General features: G+C 42.2%; 1 protein-coding gene across 6 annotated transcripts in view; it reads left to right on the top strand.

The window, feature by feature from the left end:
* Window positions 1–16,763, top strand: part of ATXN3 (ataxin 3) — a 36,989-nt gene that overhangs the window by 7,111 nt on the left and 13,115 nt on the right. For all 6 annotated transcript variants that reach the window (XR_014808838.1, XR_014808837.1, XR_014808836.1 and 3 more), the window contains exons 4-9: window positions 1,988–2,073; window positions 2,764–2,830; window positions 6,861–6,948; window positions 10,256–10,388; window positions 10,733–10,899; window positions 13,229–13,325. Coding sequence is in view for 2 of the 6 variants with exons in the window: in XM_013989211.3 (XP_013844665.1) it covers window positions 1,988–2,073; window positions 2,764–2,830; window positions 6,861–6,948; window positions 10,256–10,388; window positions 10,733–10,899; window positions 13,229–13,325 (638 nt within the window). In the remaining 4 variants the exon portion in view is untranslated. The remainder of the gene's footprint in view (window positions 1–1,987; window positions 2,074–2,763; window positions 2,831–6,860; window positions 6,949–10,255; window positions 10,389–10,732; window positions 10,900–13,228; window positions 13,326–16,763) is intronic.

The following is a 16,763-nucleotide window of genomic DNA, read 5'->3' as shown; positions in this document are numbered from 1 at the left end:
GTGTCCCTGTAACGATGTGACCTTAAGAAGCGCCTCCAATAGACTGTGTCTAAGAGTGCAAGACTGTCCTCTTGTAGAGTACTAGATTTTTATGGAGAGAAACATGAAAATTAGGATGGTAGGATCTTTGTTCTAGAGTAGGGCTTTTTCAAAGCCGGTTATTCATTTGTACCTTCCTGCTGATAATGGTAACTCCAATAAGTCACAGTCTTTCGAACTTAGCATCTCTTGTATAAGTTTGAGACAATAAAACACAGCACCTTAGTGCCTTCCATTGCAGTCAGCCTACCAGGGCTGAGTGCATCTATTGTGGTCTGTGTTTTTTTTCCTTTTCTTAGACTTAATCCTCCCCTTAAATTCTGTAGGTGAATATATATGTACTTGTGAGATTGATTTTTTTTCCAACCTGTGAGTCTTCTGTTCCATTTCTTTTTTTTTTTTTTTTAATTGTCTTTTTGCTATTTCTTGGGCCGCTCCTGCGGCATATGGAGGTTGCCAGGCTAGAGGTCGAATTGGAGCTGTAGCTGCCAGCCTACACCAGAGCCACAGCAACGCGGGATCCGAGCCGCGTCTGCGACCTACACCACAGCTCAGGGCAACGCCGGATCTTTAACCCACTGAGCAAGGGCAGGGACCGAACCCACAACCTCATGGTTCCTAGTGGGATTTGTTAACCACTGCGCCACGATGGGAACTCCTTCTGTTCCATTTCTAACACCTGTGAGGCATATCCAGAGTTCTTCTAGAACCTCTCTTGGGGCACTCATTGCTGCAAATAGTGCTGCTTGCCTTGCCCTGTACTGTCCTTCTGGACTCCTCAGTCACTGGCGTTTCCAGCCGGTGCTCCATTGTGGCCAGTTCCAGGTAACAGCTGCTGCCTGTTCCAGGTAACAGCTGCTGCAGGCCCGAGCAGGCCTGCACCTGTCACCTCCTGTGTGTGCAGCCCTGCTCCTGGTGCCAGTTCACAGTTTCCCACTGCATTGCATTCATGTTTCTGCCTTACACCTGGTGCACTTGCTGCTTTGTTGGCTGCCTTAGAGGGTAGGTAGTACATTTTCAGAAATTTCCTTTTTTTCTAAGACAGTTTGAAATAATCAGGTTTATCCTTTTTTTCTGCACAAATTACAAACTCATAGTAATAGAAGTCTAAAACTTATGAAAGCTTCAGTTTAAATCCCCAGAAATAACTCATTTTAATAGGCATAAAATTTTCACCATCAGAGTTCCCATTGTGGTTCAGCAGTAATGAATCTGACTAGTATCCAAGAGGATGCGGGTTGCATCCCTGGCCCAGCTCAGTGGGTTAAGGATCCACCGTTGCCACGAGCTGTGGTGTAGGTCGCAGATGTGGCTTGGATCCCGAGTTGCTATGGCTGTGGTGTAGGCTGGCAACTGCAACTATGATCCAACCCCTAGTCTGGGAACTTTCATATGCTGTGGGTTTAGCCCTAAAAAGACAAAATAATAACTCTTACTGACATATCAGGTTATAAATTGAATATAACATTTCTTTTTTTTCCCCTTTTTGCCATTTCTTGGGCCGCTCCCGAGGCATATAGAGGTTCCCAGGCTAGGGTTCTAATCAGATTCCTAGTCAGATTCATTAACCAGTGACCATGACGAGAACTCCGAATATAATTTTTCTAAAGCAGGACCCCAAGTGCCCAAATTATCACCCCGTTTACAGTGGACTAATTTTAAGGATAGCACTTACTGGATAGACTATCCATCTGGATTTTTTTGAGGCAGTTTTATCTAGGAATTTGTGTGGTTCTCTGGAATATTCCAGAAACTTAGTATAAAAAGCACTCTTTTAATGCTATGTTTATATATTATTTATGGATTTGGTGATCAAGCTATACACTCTTTGTAAAAATCATAACCTTATGGGGAAATTTTTGTATATAAAGTGCAATTGTTTATACAGCTGACATGGCTATATTACTTAAATTGGAATTTTTATAACCTGCTATTTTTTTTTTAACAGGTTATAAGCAATGCCTTGAAAGTGTGGGGTTTAGAACTAATCCTCTTTAACAGTCCAGAGTATCAGAGGCTCAGGATCGATCCCATGTAAGATGTCATTTGCTTTTCCTACATTGCTTTTCCTGAATTTGATTTTTTAAGTTACACTTGCTTAAGAAAACTGGGAGTTCCCGTTGTGGCTCAGTGGCAACGAATCCAGCTCATATCCATGAGGACGAGGGTTCAGTCCCTGGCCTCACTTAGTGGGTTAAGGATCTGGCATTGCCATGAGCTGAGGTGTAGGTTACAGAGGAGGCTTGAATCTCTCGTGGCTGTGGCTGTGGTGTAGGCTAGCAGCTCCATCTCCAATTCAACCCCTAGCCTGGGAATTTCCATCTGCCACAGGTGGGGCCCTCAAAAGATTAAAAAAAAGAAGAAAACTGTGTCTTACATGCTTGTATTTTGATGTTTCCTAATTCATTCCCTGAGATTTTCCTGGTTTGCCTTTGGGGGCTGTCGGTGAAATCTGCCCTCTGAGCTTTCCTGACCCCTCGTGTCTGGCAGTGCAGAGCTGAGCCTTGAAGGAATGTGATGCCATGGTTTCTGCATGACGTCACTGACCTGCACAGAGACTCATACTCTTGCAATTTTTTTTTTTAAAGCAGTGATACTTAAAACTGTAAACATAATCCTAAATTATCATGTTCTATATAATACTTGCCAGGAGATAAACTACACAAATTTGAACTCTAATATTCCAACTTAATATTGTGCATGTGTTTTTTTTCCTTTTTCTAGAAATGAAAGGTCGTTTATATGCAATTATAAGGAACACTGGTTTACAGTTAGAAAATTAGGAAAACAGGTAATGCTTTTCTTCCTTCCTTGTCTTTTTTCTCATCTTGCACCTCGTTTGCAACTAAAGTGTAAGGGTTCGGTACCTGAAAGATGAAGAAACTCACCAGTGATGTGTACATGTGGCGTGGTTTCAATCTAGATGGACAAAACATAAGTAAAATTTTCTATTTCAGACAATACAGCTGTGGTTAATTTTCAGTGAGTCTTTATGTGACAAAGATGTTCTGTCAGTTAACCACTATTTTCATAGATTTGTGTTAAGCATAGCAGTGGCACAAAGCCTGAAATAGCTACTTGCATGAATAAAAGTTTTCGGCCATGTTTGCTTTAGCATAATAGGTTTAGTTATTCATATCTGTAATACAATTAATTTTATGTATATTATGAAATGAAATATACATAAATCATGTAGCATGTGTTTTGAGCAAGGCCTTTTTAAGATCAAGAAAAATACCTAAAATGTTATTTTTTTAAAATACTTACCAATTTTGTATACATGATACCATTGTTTTTTTTAAGTCTGTACTTGCGGCATATGGACGTTCCCAGGTGAGGGATCAAATTGGAGCTGTAGCTGCAGTTCTGTGGACAGCCACAGCAACGCTGGATCCGAGCCACATCTGTGACCATACTGTAGCTTGCAGCAACACCAGATCCTTAACCCACTGAGCCAGGCCAGGGGATAGAACCTGTATATCCATGGATACTGTGTTGGGCTCTCAACCCACTGAGCCATGATGGAACTCCCCATGATGCCATTTTTGAAACAGAGTTAAATTATTTTTTCTTAGAATTTCAATTCTTTGAAAGAGGGTTATTGAAAACAGGCTAATGTAATCACTTACATGTGGAATCTAAGAAAAGGACACAGTGAACTTCCTTTGCAGAACAGATACTGACTCACAGACTTTGAAAAACTTATGGTTTCCAAAGGAGACAAGTTGTGAGGTGGGGCTGGGGGAATGGGCTGGAGGGATTGGGATGGTGATGCAATAAAATTGGGTTGTGATGATCATTGTACAACTATAAATGTAGTAAAATTCATTGAGTAATAAAAAAAGAAAACGGGCTAATGTAATAACAAAGGATGAATTACTGATACATGCAGCGACATGGATAAATCTCAGAATAATTGTGCTTAGTGGAAGAAGCTAAACACAAAATACTATGTTCTGTATGGTTGCATTTATATAAATGTCTAGAAAGTGCAAACTACTCTGTAGTGGTAGAACGCAGTCAACCCGTGGTTGCCTGGGGATGAGGAGAGCAAGGAACAGCGAAAGAGGAGCACTGCCGTGGGGGACAGGGAACTTGACCGTGAGAACTGTGTTCACTGTCTTGTCTGTGCTGATGGTTTCAATGCTGTATACATCTGTTAAACGTTTCACATTATACGCTTTAAGTGTGCACTGTTCACTGCATGTCAGTTACACCTGAATAGAGCTGCTTAAAAAGATAAAGTAATGGAAGTTCCCTGGTAGCCTAGCCATTTAGGACTTGGCATCGTCACTGCTGTGGCACCGGTTCAGTCTCTGGCCTAAGAACTTCCGCATGCCATGGGCGAGGCCAAAAAAAATAAATAAAATAAAATAATACAGGACAGAAAAGAAAATGAAATCAAGAAAGTGTGCTTTGAGTTCAGTCAATAAAAGATAATTCAAAAACAAAACCTCTGCTGTTATTTTTAGGTCTGTTCTAGAAGCAGCTTCGTCTTAAGTGTTACTTCTTAAGGCCCCTCCTGGGGAGCAGAGAGCAAGTAAGGAGATGTAGGGCCTGGAGACTCACCCAAGGGGGACTCAGCTCGAGGGAAGAACCAGGCAGGAACTGCCCAGGTTGTTTAACTTTGGGTTTTATTTATAGCTTTAAAAAAAAATGTAAAGTTTTCTTCAGGTTTTCAGTACAAAGTAATCAGAAAACAGTAATCTGTTTGTTTGTTTTGTTTTGTTTTGTTTTAACAGCTGAAGTCTTAGATTCCAGAAGTTCCTTTGTATTGATTTGCATGTAAACTTACATTATTACTTTGAGAAGTTTCTAAAACTTTAGTTCTTCAAAATTAAAGTTACACATTTTAAATTATCTTTGCTAAATACAGGACATGTCAAATTATGGCTTATTGTCTTTGGTTCCAATTTATATTTTTGTTCAAAATTGTATTTTTCACTATGGACTTTCATCCGAGGGCCCTGTATGTGAGAAAAGTATTATCTCTATCAAAATCCAGGAAAAGTAGTTGGTCAGTAACTTCTGAAACTTTTATATCTTGTGGGTTGAATTAGGATGCCCTTGAAGGAGTGACCAAATATTGTCAGTCACTTGCAATAGTGGCTTAGTGATCTTTTGAAAATAAGTTGGTGGGAGTTTCCGTTGTGGTACAGCAGAAATGAATCTGACTAGTATCCATGAGGATGCAGGTTCCATCCCTGCCCTCGCTCAGTGGGTCAGGGATCCGATGCCCTGGTGGGCTGTGGTACGGCTCGAAGACACAGCTCAGAACCCGACTTGCTGTGGGTGTGGTGTAGGCTGGCAGCTGTAGCTCGGATTCGACCCCCTAGCCTGAGAGCTTCCATATGCAGAGGGTGTGGCCCTAAAAAACGGAAAAAAAGAGGAAAATAAGTTGGTAATTACTGGAGTTCCTGCTGTGGTGCAGTGAGTTAAGGATCTGGCATTGTCTCCTCAGTGGCTTGAGTTGCTGCTGCGGCGCAGGTTTGATCCCTGGCCTGGTGCAGTGGACTAAGGATCTGGCGTTGCTGCATCTATGACATAGGTCACAGCTGTGGCTCAGATTCCATCCCCAGCCTGGGAAATTCCATATGCTGTAAGTGCTGCCCCAAAAAAAATAGTTGGCAATCACAGATTCTTTTCCTGGAATGTCTAGCTTTTTCACACTTGAAATCTCTTGACCAAAATTATCAGCAGTGGGAAAACTTGGTAGTTGTTATATTTCTTCCACATCAGTGAAGTGTGAGTAGATGAGGGTTTTGTTGGACTGATGCTTTGAAAGAAGATTTAATTAACAGCTATCAATAAAGATAACTTTAGGGAGTTCCTGTCGTGGCTCAGTGGTTAACAAATCCAACTAGGAACCATGAGGTTGCGGGTTCCATCCCTGGCCTCGAAAAGTGGGTTAAGGGTCCAGCATTGCCGTGAGCCGTGGTGTAGGTCACAGACTCGGCTCCAATCCCGCGTTGCTGTGGTTGTGGTGTAGGCCGGCGGCTACAGCTCCAATTCAACCCCTAGCCTGGGAACCTCCATATGCCGAGGGAGCGGCCCTAGAAAGGCAAAAAAAAGACCAAAAAAAAAAAAAAAAAAGATAACTTTAACGTATTGGTTATCAGTTTCTTTTATTGGAGAGGTGGGAGGGATTTAAAGTTTATAGCTTAATAAACTTAGACATTTAATAGTGATAAATTTGTAACATTCTGTTACAGTTTTTGTTTGATTTTGTTTAAAAAAATTTTTATTATAGTCGACTTGTAGTGTTCTGTCAATTTCTGCTGCACAGCAGAGTGACCCAGTTATACATCCATGTACATTCTTTTTCTCACGTTATCCTCCATCATGTCCCATCACAAGTGATTAGGTATAGTTCCCTGTGCTCTACAGCAGGACCGCATTGCTTATCCTATTTCAGTTTGTTTTGTTTTCTTTTTAGGGCCAAACTGAAGGCATATGGAGGTTCTCAGGCTATGGGTTGAATCGGAGCTGTGGCGGCCAGCCTATGCCACAGCCACAGCCATGCCAGATCAGAGCTGCTTGTGCAACCTACACCACAGCCCATGGCAACACCAGATCCTTAACCCATTAAGTGAGGCCCGGGATCGAACCTTCATCCTCATGGCTACTAGTCGGGTTTGTTAACCGCTGAGCCACGAGGGGAACTCCAATTTCAGTTTTTTAAAATCATACTACTTAATTAGTTTTTTAAAAATCTTGATTTGACGTGTTTTCAGTGTTTGGACAGTCTTACCAAGTTTGGATGGTTGACATGTGGACCTTCCAAGGTGCGCTAACTTAAAGATTGACCTTTTTCCCCCCAGTGGTTCAACTTGAATTCTCTCTTAACGGGTCCAGAATTAATATCAGACACATACCTTGCACTTTTCTTGGCTCAGCTACAACAGGAAGGTAAGTAAAAACTGCACATTTTTCTTTCTCTTTTGAAACAGCTAAATAAAACTGTCTCCTTAGACAGGAGTGTAACAGCACTGTTTTTATGGGAGCTGCAGGGAAATAATCCTGAGGCTTTACATGGTGAGCTTTAGGCTGGGATTCGGGTGATGCTGCTCAGGTGAGTTCTTGCTGACACCTGGCCCTCCCCTGAGGGTGCTTTTTGCTTTGCAGCCCCTCTGAGTAGTGGCTCCTTGGTATTCCATACCCCACACACCACAGAGCCAAGGGGAGGGGTAGGTATTCTACTTGCTGCTCCTTGCCCCTTCTAGGCTACACTTCTTCTCTAAAAAGTCCAGCTCCTTTGAAGTGCAGGCCACTAGATTAAACTCCACCCCTCCTCTTCCACAGTCCTCTGAGATCTTCCTTTTCCATTGAAGATTTTAGGATCTGACTCACTATCATCTCTCTGTTTCAACTCCTTTCATCATTCTCTGTTTCAACTTATTTCATCATTCATTTTTTTTTTTTTGGCCATACCAGAGGCATGTTGAAGTTCCCAGGCCAGGATCAGACCTGCGCTGAAGTTGCAGTCCACACCACAGCTGCAGCAACGCCAGATCCTTCGCCTACTGAGTCACATAAGAACTTACGCAATTCTCAATCTCTTGCTTCTTCTTCTTTTTTTTTTTTTTTTTTGTCTTTTTGTCTTTTCTAGGGTCGCACCCGCAGCACATGGACGTTCCCAGGCTAAGGGTCTAATTGGAGCTATAGCTGCCAGCTTACACCACAGCTCATGGCAATGCCGGATCCTTAACCCACTGAGCAATGCCAGGGATCAAACCCGCAACCTCATGGTTCCTCATTTCCGCTGCACCACAACGGGAACTCCGCTTCTTTTTTTTTTTTTTTTTGCTTTCTAGCACTGCAGTTGTGGCATATGGAGGTACCCAGGCTAGGGGTCAATTCAGAGCTATAGCTGCCGGCCTACACCATAGCCACAGCAATGCCAGATCTGAGCCATGTCTTCAGCCTGCGCCACAGCTCATGGCAACACCAGATCCTTATCTCACTGAGCAGGGAGATGGAACCTGCAACCTCATGGTTCCTAGTTGAATTTGCTGCCACTGCGCCAGGACGGGAACTCCACCACTTCTTATTTTCAAAGATCATTTTCTTCACTCTTGCCTTGCCACTGTACTACCTGCAGATCCCAATTATAAGCATCCTACTCTTGAACTATTGCCTATTATCATATTTTCTCTGCTTTTTTTTTCCCCCACTCCAGCAATTCTTTAAGCCCTACCACAGGGCCTAAACCTTCCCCTTAAATCCTTAATTCCTGTATTCCCTGCTTATTTTCTATAATCCATCATTATAATGACTCTGTTGCATCTCTCAGCTCCTTTTTCTTCTCCTTCCATTGTACTTTTATGAGAAAATCTCAACCCTGGTTAAAACGGAATCTTGGGCTTGTCTAATCATCATCAGAGCCGTTGAACACAGCTTAAAAGTGTAACATAAAATGTGGGCGTTCCACTGTGGCGCAGTGGAAACAAAGCCGACTAGTATCCATGAGGATGAGGGTACCATCCCTGGCCCTGCTCAGTGGGTTAAGGATCCCGCGTGGCTGTGGTTGTGGCTGTGGCTGTGGCTGTGGTGTCGGCTGGTAGCTGTAGCTCCAATTCGACCCCTAGCCTGGGAACTTACATATGCCGAGGGTATGGCCCTAAGATGCAGAAACAAATAAATAAATAAAATTTTTAAAAAACCCATAAATATGACTGATTTGGCTTTAAATGCATAATCACAAATTTCAAATGAGCCCTTGGTGCCACTTGACGTCCCTGCTGTGTTCTCTCGGTAGGTTCGCACCACTGTCCAAGGTGATGGTTTCACAGCTTCTCAGACCTCTGGCCAGTCCCCTCCCCCTTCCTGACTCCCAGCTTATGACCTTCCTTTATGTTCTATGAAGCAAACGGAGCAATTCAAAGAGAACTTCCTTTTTTTTTTTTTTTTTTTAACCAGCAAATCTATCACTTGCTTATATCTCTGCCTGTGCTTTGAGCCTGTTAAAATAAATGAATTGGGAGTTCCCATTGTGGCTCAGCAGTAATGAACCCAGCTAGTATCCATGAGGGTGCAGGTTCGATCCCTGGCCTAGCTCATTAGGTTAAGGAACCAGTGTTGCCTCAAGCTGTGGTGTAGGTCGCAGACACGGCTTAGATCTGGTGTGGCTGTGGCATTGGCCAGCAGCTGCAGCTCCGATTCAACTCAGCCTGGGAAATTCCATATGCTGTGTGTGTAGGCCTGAAAAAAAAAAAGCCCAAAAAAATAGTCCTTTTGATCTTTATTCATCTGTTTCAATATCTGTTGATGCTCAAAAGGAATATATATTACAGGCACCAGAGCTGAAGAAAATTTATGGTAGAAAAACATAAATTGATTAGAATGACTTAGGAATAGCCCCCTCTTGTTCAGCTATTGTATGGACTATCCAGCCTGGGGAAGCCTGGCTTTTTAAGATCATATTTATTAAAATATTGACGCTGGGCCAGTGTAATTCAAACCATGGACCACATCTTCAACACCTTGACCGCATTTGGGGTGTCAGCTTTCCAGCTCCTGTGTTGGGTCAGGAAGGGTGTGTGTCAGTGTCAGGGTGAGCGTCAGGGTCAGGGCAGCTGTTTCCACAGAGGACTCAGTTTACCCCTGTTACACGCATTATCTAATCGTGTCCTCAGACAGGCCTCTGAGGAACTGCGGTGTGATCTCTACAGTTGAAGAAACCGAGCAAGACATGGCGGGGTGAAGTGAATTAGCAGAGGCCATGTAGCCGGGAAGTAGGAGAGCGAGGAGGTTAAAACCCAGGCCGTCTGAGTCCAGATTCCTGGTTATCATGTAGTGAGTGGCCTACACTGTCAAGCTCGGTTTGAGTAGAGCCTTTTATGGATACTGTTTAATTAATTTCTCATAGTCATTCTGTGAGCTGGCTCTTCCCATTTTTCAGATGAAGAAAGTGAGGCTCAGGGCCTTTAAGTGGATCACCCACTAGTAAGTGTAAGAATCATTATTTGAGGACGTCCCTGGTGTTTCAGTGGGTTAGGGGTCTGGTGTTGTCATTGTTTGTGGCTCTAGCTCGGGTTTGATCCCTGGATGCAGGCATGGCCAAAAAACAAAGGATCATTATTTACACCCAGGTCTTCCTGATTCCTTGGTTTGTGTTCTTCCCACTCTTCTGTGCTGCCTCTCTGTCTGCTGTCATTTTTAATCAATTTTTAATCACTTGCTAGCTGTCTCAGTTTGCTTTTGCCTTTTTCTTTAGGTTATTCTATATTCGTCGTTAAGGGTGACCTGCCAGACTGTGAAGCTGACCAACTCCTGCAGATGATCAGGGTCCAGCAGATGCAGCGACCAAAACTTATTGGAGAAGAATTAGCACAATTAAAAGAACAGAGGTAAAATGAAGCCTGCAGTGTGGAATATATGACAGTGTTTCATTACAAGGATTAAATTTTCATGCTTACATTGAAGGTGTGGTCCTCTTATTATTGGCGATTTTTTTTTTAGACCCTTATGTTTTAGTGAAGTTTATTGATTTAAACTTGGATCAACACTTTGAATTACTTAAATGTACTAACTAGAGTCACATCACAATACAACCTGTATATTATTAGACCTTATCTGCCAGAAAATGTGTAAGTTTTGACTTACATGAAAGTCTTTGGTGTATAGGTGTCTTTATGTTATATCTAAAATGGAAGACTGGTCTGCAGTTACTATTAGTGCCTTTATTCTTTAGGGTCCAGAAAACCGATCTGGAACGAGTCTTAGAAGCAAATGACGGGTCGGGAATGTTAGACGAAGATGAGGAGGATTTGCAGCGGGCTCTGGCCCTAAGTCGCCAGGAAATCGACATGGAAGATGAAGAGGCAGATCTCCGCAGGGCTATTCAGCTCAGTATGCAAGGTAAGGCTCTTCTGCCGCGCCTTCTATTTGTCGTTGAAGCGATTCAGCCCATCCTTCGTTCTTCTGGAAGTTAATATACTCTTGGCAGAAGTTCTCTGACAAACCCTGCTGAAGCAATAGCTGGGTCAAATCAGTTATTTTTTAGATTTCTTTTAATGCAAGTAACCTTTTACAACCTGTGTTATATTAGGACTGGTTATACTTTTATTTCTAGTTATTCCATCTGGTTATAATACTGTGCTAACACAATAATGAACAGATTAGTTATTGTGAGGTCAGTGGACCCTTACCCAGACCAGCTGTTTTACAAATCTATACTATTAGGAATTCTCTTATGGTGCAGGGCGTTAAAGATGCAGCATTGTCACTGCAGCGGGTTGGGTCACTGTTGTGGCTTAGGTTCAAACCCTGGCCTGGGAATTTCCATATACCATGGGCGCAGCCAAAAAAGAAAAAGAAAAATGTGTGCTAAAGACATGAAAAAAGGCCTGGGCAGAGAATATAAATCAGTTTTACAAAACTCTACCCCTTACTGGCTGTGCCACTTACAGCTTAAGCCCACTTTGAGGGGCCACATTTGTAGCCGTTTACGCCCATCCGCTGAGAGTGCCCATCCTCCCCGGGGAGTCCAGGCGGAGGGCGATGTCCGGGACGGTGCTCGGAGGGGCTTTTTTTAAAGTGTGAGGGGTTTGCTTTTTTGAGGAGTTTTGTCATTATCTAGTTATTATGAATTTATCTTCTACTTTCTAATGAAATTACTCAATTGAATTCCTTAAATATCTAAATAAAACTGAGTTTCTGCTCATATGAAGATTATCCTTTTTATGCTTTTTTTTTTTGTTTCTGGGGTTTTTTGGTTTTTTGTTTGTTTGTTTGTGTTTTGCCTTTTTACGGCCACACTCTCAGCATATGGAAGTTTGAGAATTGGAGCTACAGCTGCCGGCCACAACCACGGCCACAGCAATGTGGGATCCGAACCCTGTCTGCGACCTACACCACAGCTCATGGCAATGCCTGATTCCCGACCCACTGAATGAGGTCGGAGATCGAAGCGAAGCTGCACTCGGATTCATTGCTGCTGCTCACGAAGGGAACTCTTTTTTTTTTTTTTTTTTTTTTTGGACTGAACCCATGGCATGTGGAATATGTGGAATTTCCTAGGCCAACAATCGAGTTCACGCCACAGTAATGGTTCTAGCCACTGAAGTGGCAATAGCAGAACCTTAACCTGCTGTACCGCAGGAGAACTCCTTTTTTTTTTGGCTCTTTAGGACCACACCCCTAGCATATGGAGGTTCCCAGGCTAGGGGTTGAATCAGAGCTGTAGCCACTGGCCCATACCAGAGCCACAGCAACACCAGATCCGAGCCTTGTCTGCAACCTACATCACAACTCATGGCAATGCCGGATCCTTAACCCATCCAGGGATCAAACCTGCGTCCTCATGGATACCAGTCAGATTCGTTTCCCCTGAGCCATGACGGGAGCTCTAAGAAGTCCTTTTTATGCTGTACTTTATCCTGAACTGCCCATGCCTCCTGGCACACCTCACAGTATTCCATCCAGTGTGGAGGCCCATTTCAAATTGGTAGAGCCCTCCTAGATTAGCTCAGTGATGGACAGACACAGCTTTAATAGTTTTTGACATTTTTTGTGTGCTTTGCTCTTCTTCCCACTTTATTTCACAATTGTGCAGAATAGCTGCTTGGTGCTGTAATTCAGTAACATACCTCACGTGTTTAGTACCCACAGGTTTGAGCATAGAGGAATACAGAGAATGGGTTTGTTTTATGATCATGCTCTTTAAGGTACTTCTAGAAATTCCATGCCTTTGAAAGTATAGGAGCTCCTGTTATGGCGCAGCAGTAACAAACCTGACTAGTATCCATGAGAATCCGGGTTCAATCCCTGGCCACACACGGATCCACTGTTGCCATGAGCTACAGTGTAGGTCGCAGATGTGGCTCAGATCCTGTGTTGCTGTGGCTGTGGTGTAGGCCTGCAGCTGTAGCTCTGATTCAATCCCTAGCCTTAAAAAGAGGTGCAGCTGTGGTGGTAATGATTTTTCCTACCGAGTTGGTCTTTGGCTCCATCCTTACCGCTGCATCACAGATTGGGAAGAGCTTTGGTTGCAGTGGACACAGGTTAAATTGGAACTACCTTATCCAGATCTTCCCTGAGACTTTAGAGCCTTTCTTCTATTTACAAGATAGTAGCAGAATATTTTGGGGAAGGCAATTTTTCAAAAAGCTTCTTCACATAAATATAAACATATCACTGCTTGACTTGGTAAATAAAATTGTTTTTTTTTTCCCCATTTTATTCACAGGTACTTCCAGAAACATATCTCAAGATATTCCACAGACATCAGGTACACATCTTACTTCAGAAGAGCTGCGGAAGAGAAGAGAAGCCTACTTTGAAAAGTAAAGTAGTTGGTACAATATTAAAATTGCATATTTAATGTTTACTTGGGCTATTTTGTCTGTTTGTGACCGTACAGCTTTGAGTTAGACTATTTTATTTAGGATTCTCTCCTTTTAAAAAAGACTGGTTACTGCCTGACCCTATGAACATGCAAATATATTATTTAAAAAATTTATAGCAAATAAACTGAAATCATATACGGTTTTAGGAGAAAACTTTGCCCCAATACTAAATAAATGTACATGAAATAGGGGTGAAGGAAACCCTATAAAATTTGTCATCAGAGAAAAATGAAACTGAATCCAGTTAAGAACAAAGCCTATTGATTCTTTGAATGTACTTCTTGGCTCCCTGACCAACCCTGCAAAGTCTTCCTGTCAGTTATTAGGAAAAACAGCGTTTCGTGGTAGGGGAAGGTCCTACCAAGTAGAGGTGGTGGTTAGTTGCTCCTCTCATTGCACAGGAGGGTGTCCTGCAGGCTCAGCAGCATCAGGAACACGAGGGTAACCGTGAATCTGAATCAGCAACTCCTAAAACCTAACTTTGTGCCCAGCTTTTTTTTTTTTTTTTAACCTTTTAGGGCTGCTCCCAAGGCATATGGAAGTTCCCAGGCTAGGGGTGGAATCAGAGCTGCAGCTGCCAACCTACACACCACAGCCACAGCAGCGCCAGATCCTAACCCACTGAGTGGGGCCAGATCAAACCTGCATCCTCATGGATACGAGGATAACATTGGGCTCATTACTGCTGAGCCACCCTGGGAACTCCACGTGCCCAGCTTTATAAGTGCTCGCCAAACAGAAGCTTCAGCTATAAAACTGTCATCCTTTCCAGTCACTAGCATTCACAAGTCTTTATTCCTTTTTCTTTCTTTAATGATAAAGCTCCATTTTAAGATGACGAGATTAGGGAGTTCCTGCTATGGTGCAGTGGGTTAAGAATCCGATTGCAGTGGCCTGGGTCGCTACAGAGGTACAGGTTAGATCCCCCAGCCTGGTGCAGTGGGTTAAAGGATCCAGTGTTGCTGCAGCTGCAGCCTAGCTTGCAGCTGCAGCTCAGATTCAGTCTCTGGCCCAGTAACTTCCATATGCCATGGGTGCAGCCACTGGGAAAAAAAAAAGGTTACAAGATTAGATATTCAAATCCTCTGACCCCAAATCGGAAAACAAAGGCCAGTGGCTGAATCTGGCCTCTTATTTACTGTATTTCTAAGATGCACATATTTTCACATTTCAGCATCTCTGCAGTTGACAAGACTCTTACACATAGCTGGTAGGACTTCAGTAGAATCTAAAATGTTGGGGCATTTTACATTCGATGGTATTTTATAAATGAAGATAATATTTACCTTGTTTTCTGTTTTTTTTTTTTTTTAAGTCACAACTCAGAAGTATATGAAGGAAAGTTCTGATCAACTGCCATCCTCTTAATGTGAGATATTTCCAGTCTTTAATTCAGTGATAGATTAATGGATTTAATTTTGCATAAAATCTCAAAATAGTGCTTATTAGTTCTTTTCACTCCTTTTTTTAAAATTTTAAAATTAGCTTTTTAAATTTTTTAATTGTGATAAAATTCAAATTTATATAAAAGTAGAGAAACCAGCATAAGGAACCCCAACTTACCTGTTGCCCAGTTTTCACAAATATCAGCACTTGGACAGGGTTGTATTCTTAAGCTCCCGTCTCCCCTGCTTTGTACTCTCCCACCCAAACTGTGGATTATTTTATAGCAAATCTAAATCATCGTATTGTTTTATCTGTACCAATTTCAGCATGTATCTCTAAAACATTTTTTTTCTTAACCAGATACTCTTGTCACAAATAATGGTAATAATTACACATGATAATTATTAGTGGTGATTCTATAATATCATCCTCTCTCTAGTGTTAAAAATAACTTTTAAATGTTTAATTAGATAAAAAATAATATTTTGGTAAATTTATTCTAAGAGATACCTAAATTAAAAGAAAATATAATCCTACCTTTAGTAACTGATGTTAGTGTTTTGGCAGATTGTCTTCTAGTCACACAGACACACATATATTGTATATCAGTTATACTTGTTTTCCTATGATAGTAAATATTCTTTTTTTTTTTTTTGGTCTTTTTAGGGCCGCATTTGTGGCATATGGAGGTTCCCAGGCTAGGGATCGAATCTGGGCTGTGTCTGCGACCTACACCACAGCTCACCGCAATGCCAGATCATCTTTAACCCACTGAGCAGGGCTAGGGATCGAACCTGCATCCTTATGGATGCTAGCCAGATTCGTTTCCGCTGAGCCATGGCAGGAACTCCTAAATATTCTTTCTAATAGGCTTTGTTATATTTCATGAAATGAATGCATGTATCACTGTGTATGAACTTTTTGATTTTTGCTATTATCGTCAGTAATGCAATGAACAATCCTTGTATTGACTTTATGTTTCAAATCTCTCATCATTTCTTCAAATTATTCTGAGGATTTCATATTATTGGGTTAAAGGACATTAAAATTTTTAAGGGCTTGGTACACATTTCTAAACTGCTTTCCAGAACAGTTTCGAAGTGATATTTGTACCATGCTTTTTTCAGACTTCGATTTTTTCTGGAATAAAATGGTCCAACCAGACATTTTATAGAGAAACTATAAAATTCACAACTACATCTAAGAAAAAGAAAACATCTTCAAAGTATAAAAATAAATCCCTCTTTTATTAAAAATTTTTTTAGATTAAAAATGAATTTTCAGGAGCACCCACTGTGCCGCATTGGGATTGGCAGTGTCTTGGGAGTGCTGGAACGTGGGTTCAATTCCCAGCCCAGCACAGTGGGTTAAGGATCCAGCGTGGCCGCAGCTGTGGCTTGGATCTGATCCCTGGCCCGGGAGCTCCATATATCCCCCCGGGTGGCCAAAAAATAAAAATGTGGCACTTCCAGAAATTAAACTTTTCGTAGCACAAAGGATAATACAGTAACATTCCATAATGACTAAGTAAGTTGTAACAGGCACAGTGCCAGCTCCAACTAAAGCAGGTGTTTTACTCAGCCTTGCACCCTTTTCTAAATGTTTGACTCTCCTTCCTGATTGGAGGTTCGTTTATTGGGGATGCACATGTTCAGTGATGGTTTCCACCCTCAGCTTTCTATCATCTGCCTCTGGGTTTGACCTTGAAAATACTGGTGGGAACTTGAGCAGAACTAGAGAATATTTTACACAGTCACGTGGTGCTGAGAGGAGTTCAGAACTAACTTCTTGGTGTTTCTTTGGTGGGGGGTGGGGGGCGCTACCACACCTGAGGCATATGGAAGTTCCCAGACTAGGGGTCAAATTGGAGCTGCAGCTGCTGGCCTGCACCACAGCCACAGCAATGCCAGATCTGAGCGCATCTGTGACTTAGACCACCACTCACGGCAGCGTCAGATCCTTAACCCACTGAGCGAGGCTAGGGATCAA

The sequence above is a fragment of the Sus scrofa genome, chromosome 7 (assembly GCF_054392235.1).
Source record: "Sus scrofa isolate SSC_HxYL_T2T_F1_AM1 chromosome 7, Sscrofa_HxYL_maternal_Yorkshire_Landrace_v2.0, whole genome shotgun sequence".
Taxonomy (NCBI): Eukaryota; Metazoa; Chordata; class Mammalia; order Artiodactyla; family Suidae; genus Sus; species Sus scrofa.
The sequence above is the reverse complement of the archived record's forward strand: the minus strand, read 5'-3'. Positions and strand labels throughout refer to the sequence as shown.